This window comes from Cololabis saira, chromosome 8 (genome assembly GCF_033807715.1).
Source record: "Cololabis saira isolate AMF1-May2022 chromosome 8, fColSai1.1, whole genome shotgun sequence".
Taxonomy (NCBI): Eukaryota; Metazoa; Chordata; class Actinopteri; order Beloniformes; family Belonidae; genus Cololabis; species Cololabis saira.
The window spans coordinates 49383643-49406917 of NC_084594.1; the positions used below are offsets into that span (position 1 = coordinate 49383643).

A 23275-nucleotide genomic window follows, 5' to 3' on the forward strand; every position below is an offset into this window, starting at 1 on the left:
CTAAGACCATGAATCTTGATAACTTTGTGGATGTGTTTGCCAAAAAACACAGCAATAGGCGAATTAAAATGTTCTAAATATGCTGTATAACCTTCAATGGATTTCAGAATCAGAAATCCATTCATGTTACATAGAGTATGTGTCTTATTAGGGAAAAGGATAACTAGCCTGTTTTAAAAACAATCACCCAACACATATACATTACACAATAAAACAAGACTGTTGTGGAACTCTAAAATGTTAACTGTACTATTAGTCTATGCACATTAGACCATTAACATTAAATGTAACACATAAGTATATCAGTAGGCGTAAGTATTTCTGAGCCTGTATACTACAACAGTATAGTAAAATCCTGTAATGATGGCTTTTAGTTTTGGTGTCCACCCCAAGAATTTAAGTGGCCTCATCTGGCCACCCCTATAAAAAATCTTTGGAGGCCCCTGATAGCTAATCAAAAGATCTTCCATGGTCACTGTAGTAGAAGCTCCCTAACACGTGTTGCTATTTCACTATTCTCCCGACAAACAGACCTGATCAGGGAGTTTATGACCTGAAATGGACCACAGCATGTTTTATATACCACCAGCCTTAGCGTACAGTACCAGGCACAGGAATAGCCATGTCCTTCACAGCTATACCCATTTAGACACCTTGACCATGTGCAGCATGCATATGATTCGAGGCCATCCAGAGCTGGAAGAAAGTCCTTCATTATTGTGGGAATTTATAAAAATGCATTAAAACTGGACTGTTTAAGCTGCATTATTGAATAAAGTTTTCAATTAGACAACAAGAAACATATTTTTCTAAATTCCTTTTTATACAGTAGAACCCACATCCAAGAAATATTCTTTATAACATTGTATTCTTTAAAAAAAAGAAAAATGCATTAAAAATATTAATTGGACAGACTGTCCAATTAATTGTAATTGTGGAAAAACTAAAAATAAATAGCATAAACAGAAAGTCTCTGAAAGACATTTCATCCAGCATTTTGTTCCAAACAACATTTTTATCTTTTTGTTGAGCAAATTTCTTTAAGTTGTGCTGGTTCTATTTAATGATTGTATCCATATGACAAAATAAAACACTTTCAAAAGATCTGTTCACCTTACGAAGAAGTAAGCGTCAATAAAAGTGTAACAGGATTGGAAATGACATTACACTCATAGTGGGCTTGCAAAATTGGAGTAGTAAGTGGTGATTGTCATTTCTTGTTACATGTTCTACATGAAATGTTTATGTCCTCTTCTTAAAAGAGCAATTCAGGGATGCAAAAGGAATTTCAACCTGAACTGAAAATAAAATGATGTGGTATTGTATTTTGTATATGTTATATCTATTTTTGTGACATTCCTCTGCTGAGAGTGGTCTTCAAAGCTTCCAACCTGAGTGTCTTCAAGGAAGTAAGATTTGTGTCATTACAGATTGCCAGAACACATGAAGACACAAAATATAAATGTTCTCTTTTTGGGCTCTGTGACTGACAAACTAGACTTAAGATCTTCTAGTCTTAAAGACCTTTGCAGGGTTATCTTTAGGAATACCACGGATAGTTTTGGATGAAGCAAGTTATTTTTGTGCTCAGGATGAAATAAAGCTGATTAATGTCTTCCTGCTCCTTCTCTATGTCACTGTCTTCAGCATTGTTACTCACTCAATCACCAACATTTCTTTGAATTATATATAAATGTTGACCGAAAGAACGGGATCCCGGATACAAGCGGCCGAAATGAGTTTCCTCCGCAGGGTGGCGGGGCGCTCCCTTAGAGATAGGGTGAGGAGCTCTGTCACCCGAGAGGAGCTCGGAGTAGAGCCGCTTCTCCTCCACATCGAGAGGAGCCAGCTGAGGTGGCTCGGGCACCTGTATAGTATGCCCCCTGGACGCCTCCCTCGTGAGGTGTTCCGGGCATGTCCCACCAGGAGGAGGCCCCGAGGAAGACCCAGGACACGCTGGAGTGACTACGTCACTCGGCTGGCCTGGGAACGCCTTGGAGTCCCCCCGGAAGAGCTGGAGGAAGTGTCCGGGGAGAGGGAAGTCTGGGGATCCCTGCTCCGACTGCTGCCCCCGCGACCCGGACTCGGATAATGCGGTGGACAATGGATGGATGGATGGATGGATGGATGGATGTTGAAAAACAATACAATAATAATGCAGTCCATTAGTAAATGCCTCCTCCTTCAGTGACATTTTTAAGGTTGGCACAGTCACATCCACACAGAATATAGTCCAAATGGGATATTCTTCTGAGGGGATGTAGTAGGCTAAGCTCCAGCTCCTTGGTCTTGTTGTAGAGTAATCGTATGATGAAGAGTCTAAGCACTGGAGAATTAAGTGAGTTTCTGCCTTGCTGAGCTTGTATACTGGCTTGATAGCTGCATCTTTTTTTGGGCTGGAAATATACCTGTGGAGACCTCAGTAGCCTGGTGAACTTTAGGATTTTGTGTTTTTTGTGCTTTCCTAGTTGAGAATAGTTTCTGGACATTGAAGCAATGATAATTTGTTTGTATCACATGTATGTTAAATATTCCTATGCATACACAACTATACATAAAACTAATTAAAGAGCACCACTAGGTAAAATGCTGAGCTGTGTACACCATGTTGTGTGTACATGTGTCACCATCTTCCCTTGTGTAGAGAAGAGTAAATAAAAGTCTCATGGATGGAAATCTTAAGTGAAAACTGGAGAAGACAAATTACATAGTATATTTGCATGAAATGTAAATCTGAAACATTTCATCCATATAATTATATATATATATATATATATATATATATATATATATATATATATATATATAATTAGATTTAAAAACATCACATTTGAATTATTCTTAGGTTCTTGTTAGTATGTGGAGATTGAAACAGTATGCTTAAATGCATTACATTTTTTTACCACAATAACAAATGCATGGATTGTCACTAATAAATGCCTCGAAGCGGTAATGCAGATGCATCTGCTACCAGCAGCCCATGCTGCAGCAGTCTGCCTGCAGAAAGAGCAGTAGTAGTAGTAGTAGTAGTAGTAGCAGTAGTAGCTCATGTAAATAGGGAAATATATTGCATTCTTCCATTATATACACATGGCATTCATGCATATTGTTCCCTATTATTGTAACGATGCTTTTTCGTCTACTGGGAATTGTATGTATGTAATGTTTGCATCCAACCTGATGGCCTCTTTTTGTTTTCTTGACAGTGCCGTTTCAACCGAACATGCAAACGAAGGTGGAGAAATACGTGTAAAATGCTCTAACGACCAGCTTATCTGTCCAATGAAAAGAGAATTCATGGTTCGAACCGGCCAATGGCAGCGCCTTGGCCCGCGCTGGCCCTGTCAGGGCCCGCGGGGGCGGGGCCTGCCGGCCAGGACCCTCCCCACAAGGCCGGGGGGTTTGGTTGCACACAAGCTGCAGTTTCAGTTTGTTTTATTCACCATTTTGAATAGCTGAGGGTGAAAATTAAGAATATTTGACTTTGGAGGACAAGCTGTTGCCGTGCTCTTATTTATACGCGCTAACTCGAACAGTGGGGTTCTGGGTCAGCCTCGCTCGCCTTGGTGTTGTGCAGAGCGGGAATCTGTTTCTTATCTCCCTCTGTTCTTTCTCCTTCTCCCCATTTTCTTACGTCCCAGACCTCTAAAGAATCCCTGTAAAATGTCAAGACCAGTAAGGTAGGTGTGCTCAATATGTTTTCTGCTCCGAAGTTAATCAAAACGAGGGTGGGGGGTGTACTAGTTTACATCACCGATAGCATGCACGATCTCGTTAATTTTGCGTTTTATACAAGTCTCGAATGAGTTTATTTGATGAAAAGAGAATGGGAATGAATGCGAGTGTGTTGGCGCGTGCAGGCTGTGTCTAACATGGATCCTCGGTGTGGACTGGCCGTGTCTGCACCGCCATGCTGCTAAACTCATATCAGATGCTTTGTTGGCTACTTTATACGCCTGAGCGAAAATGTAGTCGGCGAAATCAAGAAGTTACGTTGTTCAGCTTACTAAAATCAGAGCAGATAACGTCCCCACCCCCCACCCCCCAGTATGAGAATATGGCTTCCCATTCATCCACTATTCGTCCAGGGGAGGTTCCAAAATCCTGCTAACGAACCCCTGCAAGAAAACATGAATAAATAAATTAATAAAAAGATTGTGACTGCCGTCAGAATTCGATCTTGGTACCGCGCAGACTGGGCCTGTACGTGTTTCGGTGATGAAAGAGCCATTGTTTTACATTTACTGCATTTCCATGGTTTAAGAACAGTGTAAAAAATAAAATAAAATCTAGTAATGGTCACCCAGAATGTCACTGTTGTGGAGATTAACAAGTGGGGTACGTGGGTATGTGCTCAACCCTGGCTGGAAATGAATTCGGCCCTTACAAGTGATGTCACAAGAAGGCGGAGAACTACAAAAAGATAACCCCCCCCAACTGTGGTGATTAATGCATTAGCTGCCTAAACTCTTTTAATCCAAATTAAGAAGCTTCCTATTTTTTTAATGACAATCTTTATACCAAGAAGACTAATCAAATATTCCTATTTTTCTGCAGTCTTAAATGGAAAAGTTTTCTTGTTTTTCTTTTTTAACTACAAATGAATAACAGGATGTGCACAGAGTTTTTGTACAAATTAAGATATTGAGCAACTGTGAATTATGTTTGGGAATAAATTCTGCATAAATTAGTAGGGTTGAATGATTAATTGCAATTGCAAAAATATCGCGATGTCATAACACACTAAGGGTGTAATGGTACTAGGGCTGCAACTAACGACTATTTTAATAGTCGACTAGTCACCGACTATTGAAACGATTAGTCGACTAATCCTATAATTAGTAAAAAAAAAAATTAATTTAGTATGAGGTTGCATTAATTATGTGGCAAATGATTATAAACACAAGAAAGATGGGTTCTAGAGTACGGAGCCCCTGTGGTGATATTTGAAACAAATAAAATAATGCGTGGCCACGAGATAATCAATGCGTGGCCACGCATTAATAACTCGTGGCCACAAGTTAATATCTCGTGGTCACGCATTCATTATCTCGTGGCCATGAGTTATTAATGCGTGGCCACGCATTATTTAATTTTTTTCAAATGTCACCAGAGGGGCTCCGTACTAGAGTCCTGCTATAGCGGGGCTGTTTTCTTCATCCTGCTCCCGCTGCATTTCTGACCATTACCGCCCGCAACGTGTGTGTTACACTCCCGCCCCTCCCGCAAAACTCATGAATTCATGCCCGCACGGCGCACAATAAAGATGCATTGATTTAGTGTCTTCTCCCGTCCCGCAAGAGAAAAGTCCAGACAAATCTATCTGATTTAATGTTAACATGATCATTGTGGAGCTTGATGAATAATTGACAGTTCATAAGCGCCTGAGTGCGTCTGACTGAAAGTTAGACGCAAATCCATCAATTGTCATCAGCGCACAAGCCTTTTTTCGCCTTTCACGCTGCATCAATTATGTGATTGAGGTTATAACGAGAGTAGCTATGAGTGGCTCAAATAATACTAATAAATAACATAAAATAAACAAAGTTTAGAATGAAACGAATTAATTTAACAAATGAATCGCTTGGCCATTACGTGGAGGGAGAGAATGTTTCTGACCGACTGCAGTCCCGTGCCTCTCTTCCAAAATGCGCCACAGACACTAAACGCAGTTTCTCCAAATATCTGACTTAATTTAATACTTTGTCAGGCATAACGTTAAAGCCAAAATACGCTTAATATCTTACCAAGGCGAGTCCGTTTCGTTCAACACTCCGACGTGCTTTCTCTTCAAACGCATTAACGACGTGCTCCGGTGAAAAGCAACGTCGGCTTTGCAAACCTTGCAAGTAATCTTTTTATTCACCGTATCGAGGCTAAAATGCTCCCAAACTCCCAAACTTTTGAAGTTTTATTACCCGCAGCTACACTGAGACGCAGTTTTGCATGCGCGACTCGGCAGAGATTGTATTGAAGTGAGACGCCTCACTCCATTGGAAAAACACGTCTGGCGACAATTGTCGACAATGGAATTCATTGTCGACAATTTTGATTATCGATTTTTGTCGACAACGTCGACGAATCGTTGCAGCCCTAAACGGTACACAAAAATCACGGTACGGTAGTACGTCGGTTTTGAAGTTTGACGTGTTGCCAGAAATATGCCCGATTACAGCAGTGATGGTTATTTTCACACAGTAGCCGATCAGAGCTCTGATTAGAACTAGAGCGTGATGATGATTTCGGCCTTTTTTTTCTTTTTTTTCCCCCTTTGCGTGAGTCGCACAGATTGGGAGTAAGAGATTGGTAATTGATGAGACCCTGAAATAAATGACTTAACCTTCTTTGAGCCTTTTGCTGAGTTTAGCTGTCCCACTTTGAAATGGAGCAGGACCAATCTCTGTGGTCACTGAAGTTAGGTTCTGAATCACAACACAACTAATGGACACAATGTGGATATGAGCTTCTGAATCACCACATAACCGATCCACCTCATATTAAAGCAACAATGTCGTAGACCAAGTCCAGTTAAAAAAGAACCCCCACAATATTTAAACTGCTCAAACTAGGATTAAATCGACTCTGGGGCACTTTCAATTTCTGTCATTATTCGATTTGTGTATATGGTTCAGTTTCACTGCGTTTACATTGGTCTCAATATTAAATATTTTGTTCAATAATAATGATAATACATTTTATGTATTTATCATGGAACCCAAGGACCCTTTTAAACAACAGTGGAAAAAATCAGCATATAGAATAAATAAGTACAGTGTAGTTGGATTAACAGGGACTAGGCAATAGGGCTGGGCGATTAAACGATCTCGATTTGTGATCGCGATCAAATTAAGTTCGATCACGGTGATCAGCTGTGGGTATACTTTCTCGATCACGTGCAAAACATGCTGCAGCAAAGTGCACGACAACCAATCACAACCCGCTTTCCTGGCACCGCGCTGTCTGCATTAATTGATCATGCGCATGACATGCCGCGGCAAGTTGCATGACCATAGGAGCACATTTTCTTTTAGCCTCTGGCGTACCGGGACTTTTTACGGCGTACCGGGACTTCTCGTGAGCTCACAGTACTCTGTTCTCTCCTTGCGATAGTGGCGTCGCAACGCGACTGCCCCTCGTGAGACGTTCACTCGTAAAGCCTGATTTATGGTTCCGCGCTAAATCGACGCAGAGCCTACGCCGTACGGTACGCGGCGACGCGCAACGTACGTGCGCGTCGCCGTGTACCCTACGGCGTAAGGTCTGCGTTGGTGTACCGCGGAACCATAAATCAGTTTACGGAGGTCCCGGGAGTCGAGAGTGTGCCAGAAAGCAATACAAAGAACGCGAAGAAGAAGAAGATATTTTAATCTTTCTTTAAAAGTGGAGAGGAGGAGAAGGATTCAAGGAGGGGAATACAAGGAGCTGAGGGGGATCCCGGACACCAGAAGCTCTGAAGCCTGCTAAAAGCTGTCCATCAAAATCAAACCCCCCCCCCCCTCCCCGAAATAAAAATGAATGTGGTTTTACTGCTATTTCAACATTTAGAGTCATCACCAGAAAAATAACTTATTTGACAATTTTCATCTGTTTCAAGTAAATTTTCACTTGAAATAAGTAGACAAATCTGCCAGTGGAACAAGATTTATCTTCTTATTACAAGCAAAAAAATCTTGTTCCACTGGCAGATTTTTCTACTTATTTTAAGGGAAAATTTACTTGAAACAAGTGAAAATTGTTGTTTTTTCCAGTGATGAGTCTTGTTTTAAGTCTAATGAGATTTTTCTTTACTAAAATAAGACATTTTAACTAGAAATAAGACAAATATTCTTGTTAAGATTTTGAGTGAACAATATTAGTGGCTTGATATTCTGTGCACCGTTTTTGTTCACAGTTCTGCAGGTTTTACAGTTCACTCACTTGCACTTTTTTGGTTGGTTTACATTTTAAATGATCATGAAATTTTTTTAAACTGCTTAAAACTACCTGTTTGTTGTGCCATTTTCTATATGGCTCTTGTTAAAACATGCTATTTGCTTTATTTGTTAATAAAAAAAACAACTAATCTCTGGTTTCTTTCTATTTTATTCCAGAAGGGAGGGGGGATCTTCTGATTTAAAAAATCGTGATTAAAAATCGAGATCATTCAATATGGGAAAAAAAATCGTGATCACTTTTTTTGCCATATCGCCCAGCCCTACTAGGCAATATTAAACAGTCTTGAGTCTGGATTTGATGGGAAGAGAGTCAATAGGTGTTTTTAGATTGGATCCCGCTAATATCGCTGGATGATGAAAGCTGTTAAATGTGCATTGGCAATGTAAACGCAAGGTGTGTTATTTGTAGGGGTGTACAATATATCGTGCCACGAAATTTTGCGATACAAAAACGTCATGAAACGTGTCGTGGAGGTGACAAAGTGTATTGCGATTTGGGTTATTAATATTAATCTATTGTGTTGACTAGTAACGCGCATGCGGCCGCGACCGCGCGGACCAAAATCTTACTCCACTCAGAAGAAACTAGTCCCGTTTTGCGGTCCCGATCACGGGACTCTTGGGGGGTTTTGAGCTCTGAACTTTTAAGTCTGGTGTAGAGTGAAGCCTTACCTTATTAAATTAAACCTTTTTGGGGTCGTGAGTAGGATATAAACGGGGACAACTTCTGCTGAGTTCCAGTGTACTTTAATGTCCCTCAACAGTGTCCCTCGTAGGGGTGGGCGGTACACCGGTGTCATAGTCATCACCGGTATGACACTGCGCCACGACATGGATTTTTCAATACCGTCAATACCGTAATAAATCAATTATAAAATAATAAGCCTAAATAAGGCATTAAAAACGTCGGTGATATGCAAGGTTTGCTGCCGTGTTGTGACAGCAAGAGGTTGAAACACAAGCGACCTGTTTCATCACTTAAAAAACACGCACGCCCGTGAATATGAAGAGGCAACCCGGGCCAAAACGAGCGCAAGTGGGACCAGCAGCTGGTCCGGCTGGGACCGCTGCTCCGCTCAGCACCAGCGGAGCAGCGGTCCCAAGACTACAGCTTTCACTGCAGACATCGTTTACTGCTGCTACACCTTACGACAAGAGTAGTAAGAAATGCAGGGCTTAAAGTATTCCGGCACCGTGCCGGATCTCCGGCGTACGGAGTTTTTTTTCTCGGCGTGCGAGTTTGACTGCTTTAAAAAAAAAAAAAAAAAAAAAAAAAAGGTTTGAGAGAGAAAAAAAAGTTTGAGTCAACCGAGTTCGTCTACCAATGGAATGAGAGGAAAGCAGCTCTGGCGCTCAACCAAACTAACACTAGCCAATCAGAAGTAGAGCGGGGCGGGTCTTTGACAGCAGCGGAGCGCAGAGCGCTGTTTCAACCTGCTGGAATACCAGTCACCGATTTATAGATGGAGAAAAAATTAATGAATGTCGGTTTAAAATAATCTTTTTGCCCAGAAGAAAAAAAGAGTGACAAAAAAATACCCATAACCATGTTCTTCTCTCGATAAAACACACCTGTACCGTGGGCTTTAGAAGAAAAAGACGCTACAGCGCGAGTCGGGATGAAGCGGCTCAGAAGAGCAGTGAAATAGTGCGAGGCGGTGTTGAACTCCGCAATTTGAAGCTTTGTATAATAATTGTAAAAAAAAAAGGGTTGCTACTATGTGAATATCACTTATCACGGGTTCTTTTTGGAACGTAGCCCTCTCGAAAAACAAGGGATTACTGTATATGAATACTCATGGCATAAACCTGTCAAGTTTTGGATTTAAAATTAAGGGAAATTTTCCACCACCCGCTGTCCAACCAGCCCAACCGAGGTCCAGTATTACATTTTAAGACAGGTTTACAAAATATAATATAATAAAAATAAATATAATATAATATAATATATATATATATATATATATATATATATATATATATATATATATATGATCTTTAGGTTTTTTGCCAAATAAATATGTTGAGAATGCATAATACTCTCCCATGTCTCTTTTTGATAAGGATACTACCATTTACTTATTATATTATAAAAATATTAACCTTATTCACATAAAGGGACAGGACAGGCTACTCCTCCCAAAACGTAGGCTACCAAAAAATACCGTGATATTATACCGTCACCGTTCAAAAGATGAAAAATACCGTGATATTAATTTTAGGTCATATCGCCCACCCCTAGTCCCTCGTTATGTCCACTACCCCTAGATGCAAAGAGGAATTGGGACACCACTACCCTCACGGGAACGCGCAAAATGTAGGGGTAGGACTGAAAAGTAGGGCTAGGGGGGGATTGGGACTGGCCCCAAGGCTGGCATTAGGGATGTTAACAATTAATCGATTTTCGATTAATTGCCGTTATGAAATTACCCGATTAAAATTAACGATTACAATTAATCTATTTATTTATTTATTTTTTTCGTTTAATTTCACAAGCTGGTATTACGCCCGGACCACATTTAATGCGACACAACGCGCTGCGCCGCGCACATAAAGTTAGAAGAAAGAGACGGCGGATATGTTTGGTTTTAGTAACATGCTCAGGCAATGAGTCTGCAATGGCCCAGACGGGAGACACATGTAGCTCAGTGCTTAACTTTTATTTTTAATCCACTCTATATTCTTCTGGTTGTTCTCCGATATGCTCCCCTAAAGCCTGAATTATGGTTCTGCCTTAAATCGACGCAGAGCCACCGCCGTAGCCTACGGCGTAGGCTCTGCGTTGTTGTAACGCGGAACCATAAATCAGCCTTCACCCGGTACATACATAGGTTTCTCTAAACATCTGTTCCTGCCACAGTTTTAACTAAAAAAAAATGTGCTCCAATACAGCAGGTCTCATAATTTTATTTTGAACACTGCCAAAACTCTAACTTAAAACGTAACTAGAACTTAAAATTTGCTTGACACAAATGACACTATTATGGCTGCTGCTACTACTAATAGCCTTGAAGTGCACTTTATATTATATTCCTTGTGGTACAAAAATGTCTTTGTTACTTTTGTATCAAATGAATATTTGATTAAGGAATACATTAAAATGTCCTTTGTATTTTATATAAGCAAAAAAAATTATGTTTGTATCTCAGATGGGGGAAAAACGCCGCTTATCAACTAATCGATGATCGATCGATAAGGTTATCAACTGTCAATTAATGAAATAATCGATAATTTGCATCCCTAGCTGGCGTACGCACTTTTCTGAGGTTTTGTCCGTTGGCGACACTCACTGGTGATGCAGTGAAGTGCAGCAACAGTCAGTTGGAGCTTGTGGAGGGACTTTTGTGGGGGAGACAAAGAGGAGAGAGATGAAGTAATCAATGTGGGAGATGCTAAGACGGTGGCGGCAGTGTGGACGGTGAGGGAGGTGCCGAGTCGGCTTATGTGACAAAGGTGAAAGTAAGCAGACTGGGTGATGTTGATATTGGAATGGAATGACAGTGTGATAGTGAGGAGCTGTCAATGGTAAGGGAGAGGTTGGCAGCTTTGAATAATGATGACTTTGTGCCAATGAGAGAGAGCTCCGTTTTTTGATTTTCTTTATTTCAAGAAGTTTGAGTGTGCCCTGTGAGATAAGAATATGCGTTTTAGATTAGATCCCGCTGTTATCACTGGCTGATGAACAGGTGTTTAACGTGCTTTTGTTAATTATAAATGCAGGGAGTGTTATTTGCCACTGAATGTGAGTTTAGGGGAGGGAAGGCGTGTAGAATGATGTATTATCAAAAATGACAATTTTTTATGGTAGTTTAGGGCAGGGGTTCTTAACCTTTCTGACCTTGGGGCCCAATTTTTTCAGTACAGAGTGGCCCGAGGCCCATTAAATATTAACACTGTATAGCAGCGAAGGTCCAGAACATCATAATAAATATATATATATTCAAGTAGCCTCATAGTTGTATCAACATCTGCATCTGACTGTTATATTAAAAAAGTACATATTTGCCCATTAACATGTGTAACTTCAATTACACATTTTTTTCTCTTAAAAATAAAATAAATAAGATTTTATTTTATTTTTCAAATGCTATCTTATTTTATTTCTTTACCAGCAGTTTGAATTTCCCCTTTTCTTTGTTAATTGTCTCAACACATTTTTATAATAAATTAATATAAACACATCTTAACAATTTAAAAGTTTTGCAGTTTTTCTTTCTTCCCCTTAATCTTATGCCCTCACTTTCTGTCGTTCAGTGAGAGAACTGAGCTCTAATTTCTCCTGCCAGGACTTTAAATCTGGGCTGGATGGTGTCAGGTTCTCATGCACATGAGAAGGTGCTCATTGATGAACCTGGAACGATATTTAGTTAATTATGTTAATTGTGGAGAAAGCTGCTTCACAGCTGTATGTGGACCCAAACATGTTTAAGATGGTCAGCTTATTTTCTGTGACTTCAGTTCAGACTTGAGTGAATATGTTTGATGAAAAACTTTGTGTTTTGTTTCAGTGGCGTTTTACTTTCGCACTTTGAACGCCACGGTCTCTGAACGTATGAGACACTGGTTTTGTCCCAGTGTGAAGACTGAACCAGGATGAATCTGTCCATTCTGGGTTGAACTTCCCTTTCCACCTGTTAGGCTTCTCATCTCTGTAAGAGTCAAGCTAATTACTTACTAAGTAACTTACTAAGTTTTATTTACATTAATAAGTTGTCAGGACTGCGCGTGTCGGATTTCATCCGAGCCTGATCAGCTGAGCCGGGCAGAACCCGCAGCTCTCTGGCCGCTGCAGCAGAGTCACTTTCCGATGCTTTTGCGAGCCCGAACAACAGTCCAGTCCAGACGACACATCTACATGTACAATCCTTCAGCAGTAACGATGGAGCCCACCGCCCGAGCGGCACCGACCTCCCCGGCTGCGCGGACGAGTCAGGATAAATGAGCACGCCGCGCTCGCTCGCTCTGGGCGCAGACCCAAGTAATCGATCCCCGATCCTGGCGGATCTAAACCTACTCTGTGCAAAATGAAGGATTTTCTCTATAAATACACACCATTTCTCTTACTATTACACCTAGAGCTAGCTGAGGGTCTTCTTCTCCTCATTTGGTTGGGAGTTGCTATGCAGTCCCGCGGCCCCCGCGGCCCACATGTACAAAACTGATTTTTTTTCGCGGCCCACTAGATGGCGCTCGCGGCCCAAGTGTGGGCCGCGGCCCTATGGTTAAGAATCACTGGTTTAGGGCATCCTCGGCTTTGAGGCTGAATCGCTTGCGAATCTGCTTGTCTCCCCAGTTACTCATCTTGCAAAGATAGGCCATGCTGATGTTACTCTCATCAGCTATTTTCTTATTTTATGCAGGAGAAAAAAAAAAAAATCCCCTGTTGACTCTTACTCGGGTTACGTGATCAACAAATCCTTCCCATGACCTGCGCGACACCTTAAATTGCAATCGCTATAATGGGCAGTCACAATTAGCAGTTTGTGCAGTGCAGCCCGTGTATCGTTTATCAATGACGTGTACCTAGACTTGGTGACCGCGCTGGTAACACATCTTTAGCTAAGGTTGTTGTCAGTGTGATTTTTAACGTGCCGTCTTAAACTGCTCTGATAAGGAACGACACTTTCAAACATTTCGGGCAAAGATCCCTGTGTTTGGCTTGTCTGGCACACTAACCCTCGACATTTTTGCCACACATCTGTCGTACATGGCTCTGATGTTTGTTTGTTTTTAACAAGCTGGCACAAGTTTGTAGTTTTACTCCGTGAAGTGGCGACATTAGTAGAGGTGGGTGCAATTCATCGATGTGTCGATGCATCGCGATGCGTCACGTGACTATTTGGAATCGATTAATTAAAAAAAAAAAAAAAAAAAAATTAATTATCCTATCCAGATTCCAGACTGAATAAACTGCTGAATCATTTCATTTTCAAGAAGGCACATTTCTTATTGTTCACCTGAAATATGGCAGATATGTTTACACTAAATACATTTGATGGAAGTACATATCTTGTTTACTTGAATTAATGAACTCATTAAATCCAGGGCTTGACCGTTTTCAGTGTTTTCCGCCAATAGAGGGCGCTCTCATGCAAGTGCAGCTTTCCCTGGTCAAAGTTAAGTAAGTCAAAGAGCAAATGTTTACATAGTCATAAAATAAATTATTTTGTGTCTTTGAAAAATACATGTCAAATGTTCAAAAAACCTTATTTACTTAATGAGTGTTGTTAGAGGAACTGAGTTAATTGATTGGCTATTTATTTACAAATGTAGCCACAGATGAAGACAAAATCAATCTTGTATGGAAAAAAGCATTAAAAATCACAATAATCGAGGAATCGTGGCACCAATAATCGAATCGACAATCGTTATAATCGAAGAATTGAAGCTCCAATAATCGAATCGTGAGGTACCCTTGTTTGCACACCCCTAGACATTAGCACGGCTCTGAACACCTGACGCTGCGTTGCATCTTTTTGTAAAAACCCAAATAATCCCACAGTATGGAATGTGCTGTTTCTCTTCTAGACTGAATTTCAACTGGTCCATCTAGCCCATAGACTATAAGGCCACGTTTACACGTAGCCGGGTATTTACAAAAACGGATATTTTCCCCTCTCCGTTTTCAAAAATATCCTCGACGCGGCGGCGGGGTGGCGCCATTCCCAGGTATCTATGTCTTATGTTGTCAGTATGAATGGGAGGATGTTGGACCGTTTCCCCCTCCGTCTGGGGGGCTCCGGCGGCTCCGGGGGCGCCCGTGGAGGTACGGTGGGGCCCTGGCCCGGCTCGGGGGGCCGGCCCCCGTCTACTGGATGGCCGGTGGGGGGACGCGGGTGTCTTATCAGGGCCAGCTTTGCTGGTCCTGCCTCCTGGCTTCGGCCTCCGCTCCCCCTCTTGCCCCCCCTACACGATTCATACGCACATAGGCGAAAGGCGGGGGGTCCGGGTCGTGGGGGGCACTGTCCCGCGTGGCCCGGCACTCCCCGCCTCACGGTTTTAACAGCAAACTAGACACTGCACATTCAACACTTTATAAATACACTTGACAAGGACACGTAGTTCGGGAGGGGGGGGGGTCGGTGTCAATCGATACTTGGCCCTCCCTCCTCCCTGTTTTTATGGCATTAATCACATGCACTCAACACAAGGGGCGGGAGGGGGTCCCACATCACCCGCGTTCCCTCACCGGCCTGGGCCTCGGACGGGTGGGTCGGGTTACCCGGGCCTGGCGGGGCCCGCCGTGCAGACTGGGGTGCCTTCTGGCGGTGCTGGACCCCCCCGGGGAGGGGGAAACGGTGCGTGATTGTATGTCTGTGTCGGTGAGAATGCGGTATGGAAGGATCCTGCCATGGAGGATTTGAGCCTCCATTGGCAGGACATCAAAAACTTAATAATTTATCAATATTATATTATACAAAGATGGTTATTATTATTAGTATTATTATTATTAGTATTATTATTATTATTATTATGTATAGTATATTATATTATTATTAGTATAGGTATCGGATAGGTGAATGGATGAATGAATGGGATGCCTGGGTCTGGGGCCCTCCGTTGTCGGGCCTGCGCGGGTGTCGCCTTGTTGGGGGGTTCCCTCTCTCCGGGCCCGTCTCCGGTCCCCCCCGCTGCCTCTACGGCGGGGCGCCCCTCTGGTCTTGGAGGGCCACTTTCGTGGGGGACGGGTGCGCCTGCCCGCGTCGGCGGCCGGGGCGGCTCTGTCTCTCCGGGCAGGCTGGCCCCCTGCCGGGTGGGGGTCGTTGGCCTGAAGGGTGAGGGCCTCCTGGCCGCGTGTCCGGCCCGGACCGGGTGGCCGGGGATTGCCTGGGTCGCGGTCCGCCGCCGCGGGATCCCTGGCTGCTTCTTTCCGCGCCGTGGGGGCCCCGCCCGCGGGCCCCCTCGGCCGCCGCCGGGCGGGGGGGGGGCCTCGCAGGCGGTGGGTTGCCTCCCTCCTGCTTCTCCCCTCTGTGGGGTTTGCCGGTGGCCTGGGTTCCGGGCTCTTCCTTGTCGGCCTCTGGTCTCGCGGGTGGCGGGGTCGCTCCCCCCCCTCCCCCACTATAGATACACTTCAGGTGGAGCTTTGTTTGGTTTATTACACACACACACACACACACACACACACACACACACACACACACACACACACACATACACACATACACACATTTAGTCATTTAGTCACATGCACACACACACACACACACACACACGCATGATCATATACATACACACACACACACATAGACATACACACTGGCTTGTTCACCTGCATGCTGGCTCTCTAGTTTTTGGGCTTAGTTAGCGGTAGCGATAGCTTAGCTCAGACTGCGATCAGATCTCAAGATTTAGGTCGATTGCTGTTCGTGTTTTGGTTGGCTCCGTGCCGGTTTCGTGCTTTGTTTGTGGTTTTTTGTTGCAGATTTCCAGTGCTTGACGTGTGTCTCCGTGTGTTCCTGCTTCCTGGATTGGCAGTGGATGTCGTCACCCCCCCCCCCCACCCCCTCCCCCCCCCAAAAAACAAAAAAAAAACAAAAAAAAACAAAAAAAAAAAAACACTGGGTTTGTATGTGTATATTTATGTATGTGTACGCATATGTGTGCGTATATATATGTATATATTACATATAGTAATAATGCACATATATACACTTTTGGTTTCTACCGTCATGGTATCAATCAATAATATGTGTGCAGACAAGGTAAAAAAAAAAAAAAAAAAAAAAAAAAAAAAAAAAAAAAAAAAAAAATATCCTCGTTTACACGGACTCGCATGAAAACGCTGTTAACGTCATGCCAGCCAATCAGAATCCTGGAAAAAACATCAACAAATGACACGTGTAACTTCCAGTTAAGGCTGATTTAGGGTTCCGCGTTACACCAACGCAGAGCTTACGGCGTAGGGTACGCGGCGACGCACACCGTACGGCGCGCATTGCCGCGTACCCTATGTCGTAGGCTCTGCGTCGATTTAACGCAGGACCATAATTCAGGGCTTTACTTCCAAGACGGAACGAGAGTCTGAGAGAGAAACAGGTAAAATAAAAGAAAATATTGACGGTGGCCAAACAAATTGTAAACACAGGTCGCACTCATGACGCTGCTGGTGACGTTTCTGTCGCATAATGTGACGTAAATCTCCGTTTTCCTCCGTTTTCTCTGTTTAGACGCAAACGTGAAAACTGAGTTTTTGAAAATCTCCACACGCCAGAGTTTTCAGAAATGATCGTTTTTGGGGGCTTTGAGCTCCGTTTTCGTGTAAACGAACGGCCAAAACGCATGAAAACGACTCAGTTTTTCCCCGTGTAAACGGGGCCTAAAACAGTCTAGCCAGAAGAGTAAAGTGCAGCATGATTCAGTCAAGTGCTCGCGTCATATGACAACCCTGTAATCACTCGTTGCAATTTCAAAATCAAATTTTATGATATTGTGACATTATCGCAAATGCGATTAATCGTTCAGCCTGTATATCGCCCAAAAATATTAAGAGGAAGAAAAGGAGAGAATAAAGGGAAGGAGACGATGAATTAAATGGAGCAAGACAAGGAAGGGATTGCAGGGGAAGGGATTGAAACTGCAGCAGAATAATCAAATTTCATCAATCAGATCAAAAGTGGCTGAAAGCCATTAACCCGTTCCCCCTGATGGACCCGGTACCGGGTCCAGCAGCTGGATGCACCAGTTCACATATGGAAAAAGTTACTCAAGTGCTGTCAGGGTATTTTCTTTCAACTGTTTCTCAAACAAGAAGCCCTAAAGTCAATATGTGAAAACTACATTTTCTCAACAAAGTATTTATAACAACTTAAAAATACATATGCAACAAAGATGGCGCCCCCTACACGAGCAACACCCACAACAAAACGCAACAGAACGCAAGATCAATTTTCTCCACCCCAACGTAGTGGGTATCATATGAAACTACAAAACCTACACTTTCAGATGATACCGAACATAATCTTTTACCACTTCATGCCAATCTCCAAACAAACTGAAATCCAAAATTCACGTTTAACACCCAGCACATCAGTTCATTACACCCTACATCAGCAAACCCCAACACTATTCCGACCGAAAGCAGTATATTTTATTTCCTTACCGCTGCGTGGTCATTTTCAGTCTAGCCACACCTTTCGTTTACCAGAATTCGCGATTTAATCCTTCATAGTAGGGAAACTGCTTCACCCTCCGTCTTTTTGTCTTTTTTATCCTGCCGGTGGCGGCCATTTTGTTGACTCCTCATGGGTTTTGGAAATTTATATAAAGTTGTGACATTCTACATGTCGCGAGCTTTCAAACGAGATATTACACTTGAAAGAGACTTCATCCATCAGGCCTCTGCCGTTGAGCGTAAACACTGGAGTGCTGCAGCCATCTTGGCTCCGTGCCGCACAGTTGCACAGCGCATAGAGCGACACCCATAGAGAGACCCACACAGAGCGCAGAGATTTTTGGATTGAGATTTTACATTTACTAATCATGTACCATAGAATCATCAAAATATTTTATAGCCATATTCCCTTCAAAAAGGGTAAAAAACACATTTGGCACAGTATCCAAGTGCCCAAATAGAGAGTCTGTCTGGTACTATCCACACTAAAACCTTTATAAAATCTATGTGCTTTGGGGTTGCAACTAACGACTATTTTAATAGTCGACTAGTCAGCGACTATTTAAACGATTGGTCGACTAATTGGATAATTAGTAATTATTTTAAAAATGTAGTATGAGGTTGCTTTAATTATGTGGCAAATGATGATAAACACACAAGAAAGATGGGCACTAAAGCCCTGATATAGCATGACTGTTTTCTTCATCCTGCTATAGCGGGACTGTTTTCTTCATCCTGCTCCCGCCCGCATCCACAAAACTCTAGGAATTCATGCCCGCACGGCGCACAATAATAGAGATGCATTGATTTAGTGTCTTCTCCCGTCCCGCAAGAGAAATGTCCAGACAAATCTATCTAATTTAATTTTAACATGATCATTGTGGTGTTTGATGGATAATTGACAGTTCATAGGCACCTGACTGAAAGTTAGATGCAAATCCATCATTGTCATCATCACACAAGCTTTTTCGCCTTTCGTGCAGCATCAATTATGTGATTGAGGTTATAGCAACGAGAGTAGGCTGTGAGTGGCTCACATAATACTAATAAATAACATGAAATAAGTAAAGTTAATGAATGAAACAAATGAAAATAGGCTTAATATCTTACCAAGGCGAGTCCGTTTCATTCAACACTCCGGAGTGCTTTCTCTTCAAATGCATTACTGACGTGCTCCCGTGAAAAGCAACGTCGGCTTTGCAAACCTTGCAAGTCATCTTTTTATTTGCCGTATTGAGGCTAAAATGCTCCCAAACTTTTGAAGTTTTATTACCCACAGCTGCTGAGACGCTATCGTGCATGCGCGACTCTCAGCAGGGATTGTATTGAAGTGAGATGCCTCACTCCATTGGAAAAACACGTCTGTCTTTAGCAGATACCGCCTTCAGGCAGACTTTGCAGCGGGGTGTGGTTTGCTCTTCGTCTGAAGCTGCGAAGCCGAACCAATTCCACACTATTGACTTTCTTTTCTTGCCCTTTTTATCAACAACATTTTCGCTTTCTTTTGCAAATGCCGACATGCTTACAAAGGGGCGGGGAGAGCTCCAGCGTGCTCGCAACTTCTCGAGGGGGGAGGACGACTACGGTAGCCGAGAGGCGCACAGCCCGGAAGCAAGCGAGAGGAAAATCGGAAAATCGATTTTCCTTTTTTTAACATCGTCTTGACTAATAAATCCGATTTTGATTTAAAATCGATTAATCGCACAGCCCTAGTGCAAATTAAAAAGAAATGAGGCGAGAATAGAAATGTCAGGCATTTGAAAACTTAGGATGATGGAAGAAGAGAAAAGAGTTGAAGACTGGAGCTACTTAAAAGGGAAGAAGATGGGCTTCAGGGAGGAAGATAAGCTAAACACAACAAGTTGACATCAAGACAAGTTGAAACGATGATGTCAAGAGAGTAACATCAGCTAAAACCAAGAAGATGAGCTGAAGACAAAAAGTTGACATCAAAAGAGGAAATCAGCGGAAGAGCAGAATAATAGCTGAAAATGAGAAAATGATGAGGAGAAGAAGAAAAACCGCATGGAACAAAGATCAGTTGAAAAGAAGATGGGCTGAAGAGAGTAGTGCTGGGCGATTCTGGCCAAAATGAGAATCTCGATTTTTCTCCACAAGAATCTAATCTACGATTCTCAAACGATTTTCTGCTCAAAATGAGAATCTCGATTTTTCTCCACAAGAATCTAGATCTACGATACAATTCTCAAACGATTTTCATTTTTCCATGAAAAATTAATTTTTTCATTCAACTACTTGCAAGGTAGCAGGCAACAACAGTGGAAGAAACATAAATGAACAACAACAAACTGCAAGCCAACTACTGTGGCTTCATTAAACAGTCACATTACTCAGTCAGTGCTGCTCACATAGTATATAATACATAAAATCAAACATCAAATTAAAGTGCTCTCACTCACTACTTGACCAACTACTCAAGTCTCTTTGGTAAGTGAAAATGAATACCGGTAAGTAACAAAAGCTTACTGTAATGCTGCCTCAGTGTCAGTGCTGCTGAACATAAGTTGCACTGTTGCAGCTTTGCTATATCAAAATGTAAACTTGTCTTAACTTGTCGCGGGACCCAACGCAAATCTCGCGGGATCGGGCGGTTTGAATTTTGCTGCGGGCAGGAGCGGGCGGACAAAAAAACCCCTGTGGGATCGGGATGTAGTCTAGCAACCAGATGGAAATAAATGACGTGAAAAAGAACCTAAAATAAGGTCTTTACAAAGCAAAGACAAAGCAAGGCCAGTCAGATATTTGGAGAAACTGCATTTAGTGTCTGTGGGCGCATGTTGGAAGAGAGACGCACGGGATTGGGACCGCAGTCGGTCAGCAGCATTCTCTTCCTCCACAGCAATGTAATGGCCAAGCGATTAATTTGTTAAATTACAGTAATTCGTTTCATTCATTAACATTGTTTATTTTATGTTATTTATTAGTCTTATTTGAGCCACTCACAACCTACTCTCGTTGCTGTAACCACAATCACATAATTGATGCGTGCGCAAAAGGCGAGTTTTGCGGGAGCGGATGTAAACACTGCGGGAGCAGAACACACACGTTGCGGGTGCGGGCAGTAATGGTCAGAAATGCACCGGGAGCGGATGAAAACACTGCGGGAGCGGGCGGGAGTGGAACACACATGGTGCGGGCGGTAATGGTCAGCAATGCAGCGGGAGCGGGATGAAAAAAACAGTCCCGCGCAGGGCTCTACCACACACACATGCAGTAAATGAGTGCGTGTTGCCATAGCAACGGGGTGTTTGCACATGATCATGACAAGAAGAGGAGACGGACACAGAACACAACCACACAACTTTTAGTTTTTGCCTGGGATGATTCAGAAGGAAGGAACATAAATAAATAATGCACCGTGACGTGACAGAATCGCTGTGATTCGATCTTATTAAAAATGAGATCACATTAGTGTCTGAATCGAGATCGAGATCTAATAAACTATTATCGCCCAGCGTTAGAAGAGAGGATAATTTGGAGAGAGGAAAATGGCTGAAGAAAGTACTCTGTATTAGAGAGATGGAGATCTGTTGAAGAATTCAGCCAAAACTCTAGCAGAATGTTCAAATTTAGCAAGTGGCCGAAAATGATAAAAGGAAGGACTGATAATAGTGTTGATGTTAAATAAAAATATTGGAGGAAGGTGAAGAAGCTTTTGAGTTTAAATTGAATTGAAAAGAACTTGAAGTTCATAAGCACATGAAACTAAAGGCTTGAGTTATTCTGAGACTATTGTTAAAAGGAACCCTGGCTATTAAGACATGTAGGTCTTAAAAGATAAATGTTGGTATCAATTATAACAATGTTTGGTCTGTCATCAAACGGTTGACCCAGCCCCGAGGCCGGTTTTAGGGGGGCGAACGTGCAAACGTGCATCCTCCCACCGGCGTCTCCATCCCGGCGGCGGCGAGAGCGGATGGCGGAGCACTGCGGGCTCATAGAGCTACGGCTACGCCGACTACGCAGGAGCCCACGGCGTAGACGCCGTAGCCTACGCCGCCTACGCCGTAGGCTACGGCGTAGACCCCGTAGCTGTGTACATCGTTTGATGACAGACCAGAGGCTGAGGGGACTGGCCCGGGACTTTGACGAAACGGGAGACGCAGACTTCGCGTCAAATAGGCAAGAACATCTTTATTTAATTTAATGACGCCAGATCTGGCTGGGGTTTTTATTGTAGCATCGGTTATCTGCTAGTTGAAACGTGTGGTCTGTTAGTCTGTCTGAGTTTTATGGTGTTTTTATAGTTCATGCTTTATGGTGCGGTACTTTTTTTTTTTTTTTTACTTTTTTGTAGGTGCGCCGTCACCTTAATGTTTAGCTGTGTTTTGATCTGTGTTTCTGGTGTGCCGTCACCTGTTTAGGTGTGTTTTCATCTGTTTCTGGGTGTCAAAACAGTGTACGGGGGCCAGCAGTGGCCACCGTCTGACGTCACTACCCAGAATGTAAACAACAATGGCGACCTACATGTTAAATTATATTTTCAAATTTTATAAAAACGAAGACATCAACAAGGTTTTTTATATCACATTGTTATAATTGATACCAACATTTATCTTTTAAGACCTACATGTCTTAATAGCCAGGGTTCCTTTTAATAAAGTTTATGTACTAGTGAGGCTTACATGCATGATATGTTATCTGGTAAAGTTATTAATTACCTCTAAGAAGTTTGGTTGAGTTCCTGTGAAGGTCAAACTTAATGCGTCGTTACATTTTACATGACAAATGGTACAGTATTAAACATACACCGTTGTTTTTATTTTGTTGGATATTGTCAGTAAACACCATTAAGTTATGTAGTAATGTGCAGAATAGAAAGGTTGTCTTGTCTTCTTAGTCAATTTAGCTCCTAATGTTATGCTGCAGATTACTGAAAGCTGATTTAAAATATCATAAAACCTAAACTGGAAGGAAGAGGAGCAGAAAAGGGTGGAGTTTAACACATTAATTAGGTAAATCGGCCACATCTGTGATTCATAGGACCTGCAACTTGAACACTGGTGACTGCCTGTGGACTATTGTCCGTCACTCTGCTGGAATGACTCAGCGGTTTTAAGGCTTCAAACAACCACTTAAAGGCTGTATATACTCGCCGTTCAGAACGCGTACGCGCGACGCAGGACACGTGTGACGTCACGTCACACGTATCCTGCGTATCCTGCGTCCAAATCGGCGCGTCGACGTGCACGTTCCCCAAAAAGACACT

General features: G+C 42.6%; 1 protein-coding gene across 1 annotated transcript in view; it reads left to right on the forward strand.

The window, feature by feature from the left end:
- Window positions 1–3401: 3401 nt before the first annotated feature.
- nucks1a (nuclear casein kinase and cyclin-dependent kinase substrate 1a) overlaps window positions 3402–23275 on the forward strand; it is a 46928-nt gene continuing 27054 nt past the window's right edge. The window contains exon 1 of the mRNA XM_061728205.1: window positions 3402–3680. Coding sequence (XP_061584189.1) covers window positions 3664–3680 — 17 coding nt within the window. The 5' untranslated portion in view covers window positions 3402–3663. The remainder of the gene's footprint in view (window positions 3681–23275) is intronic.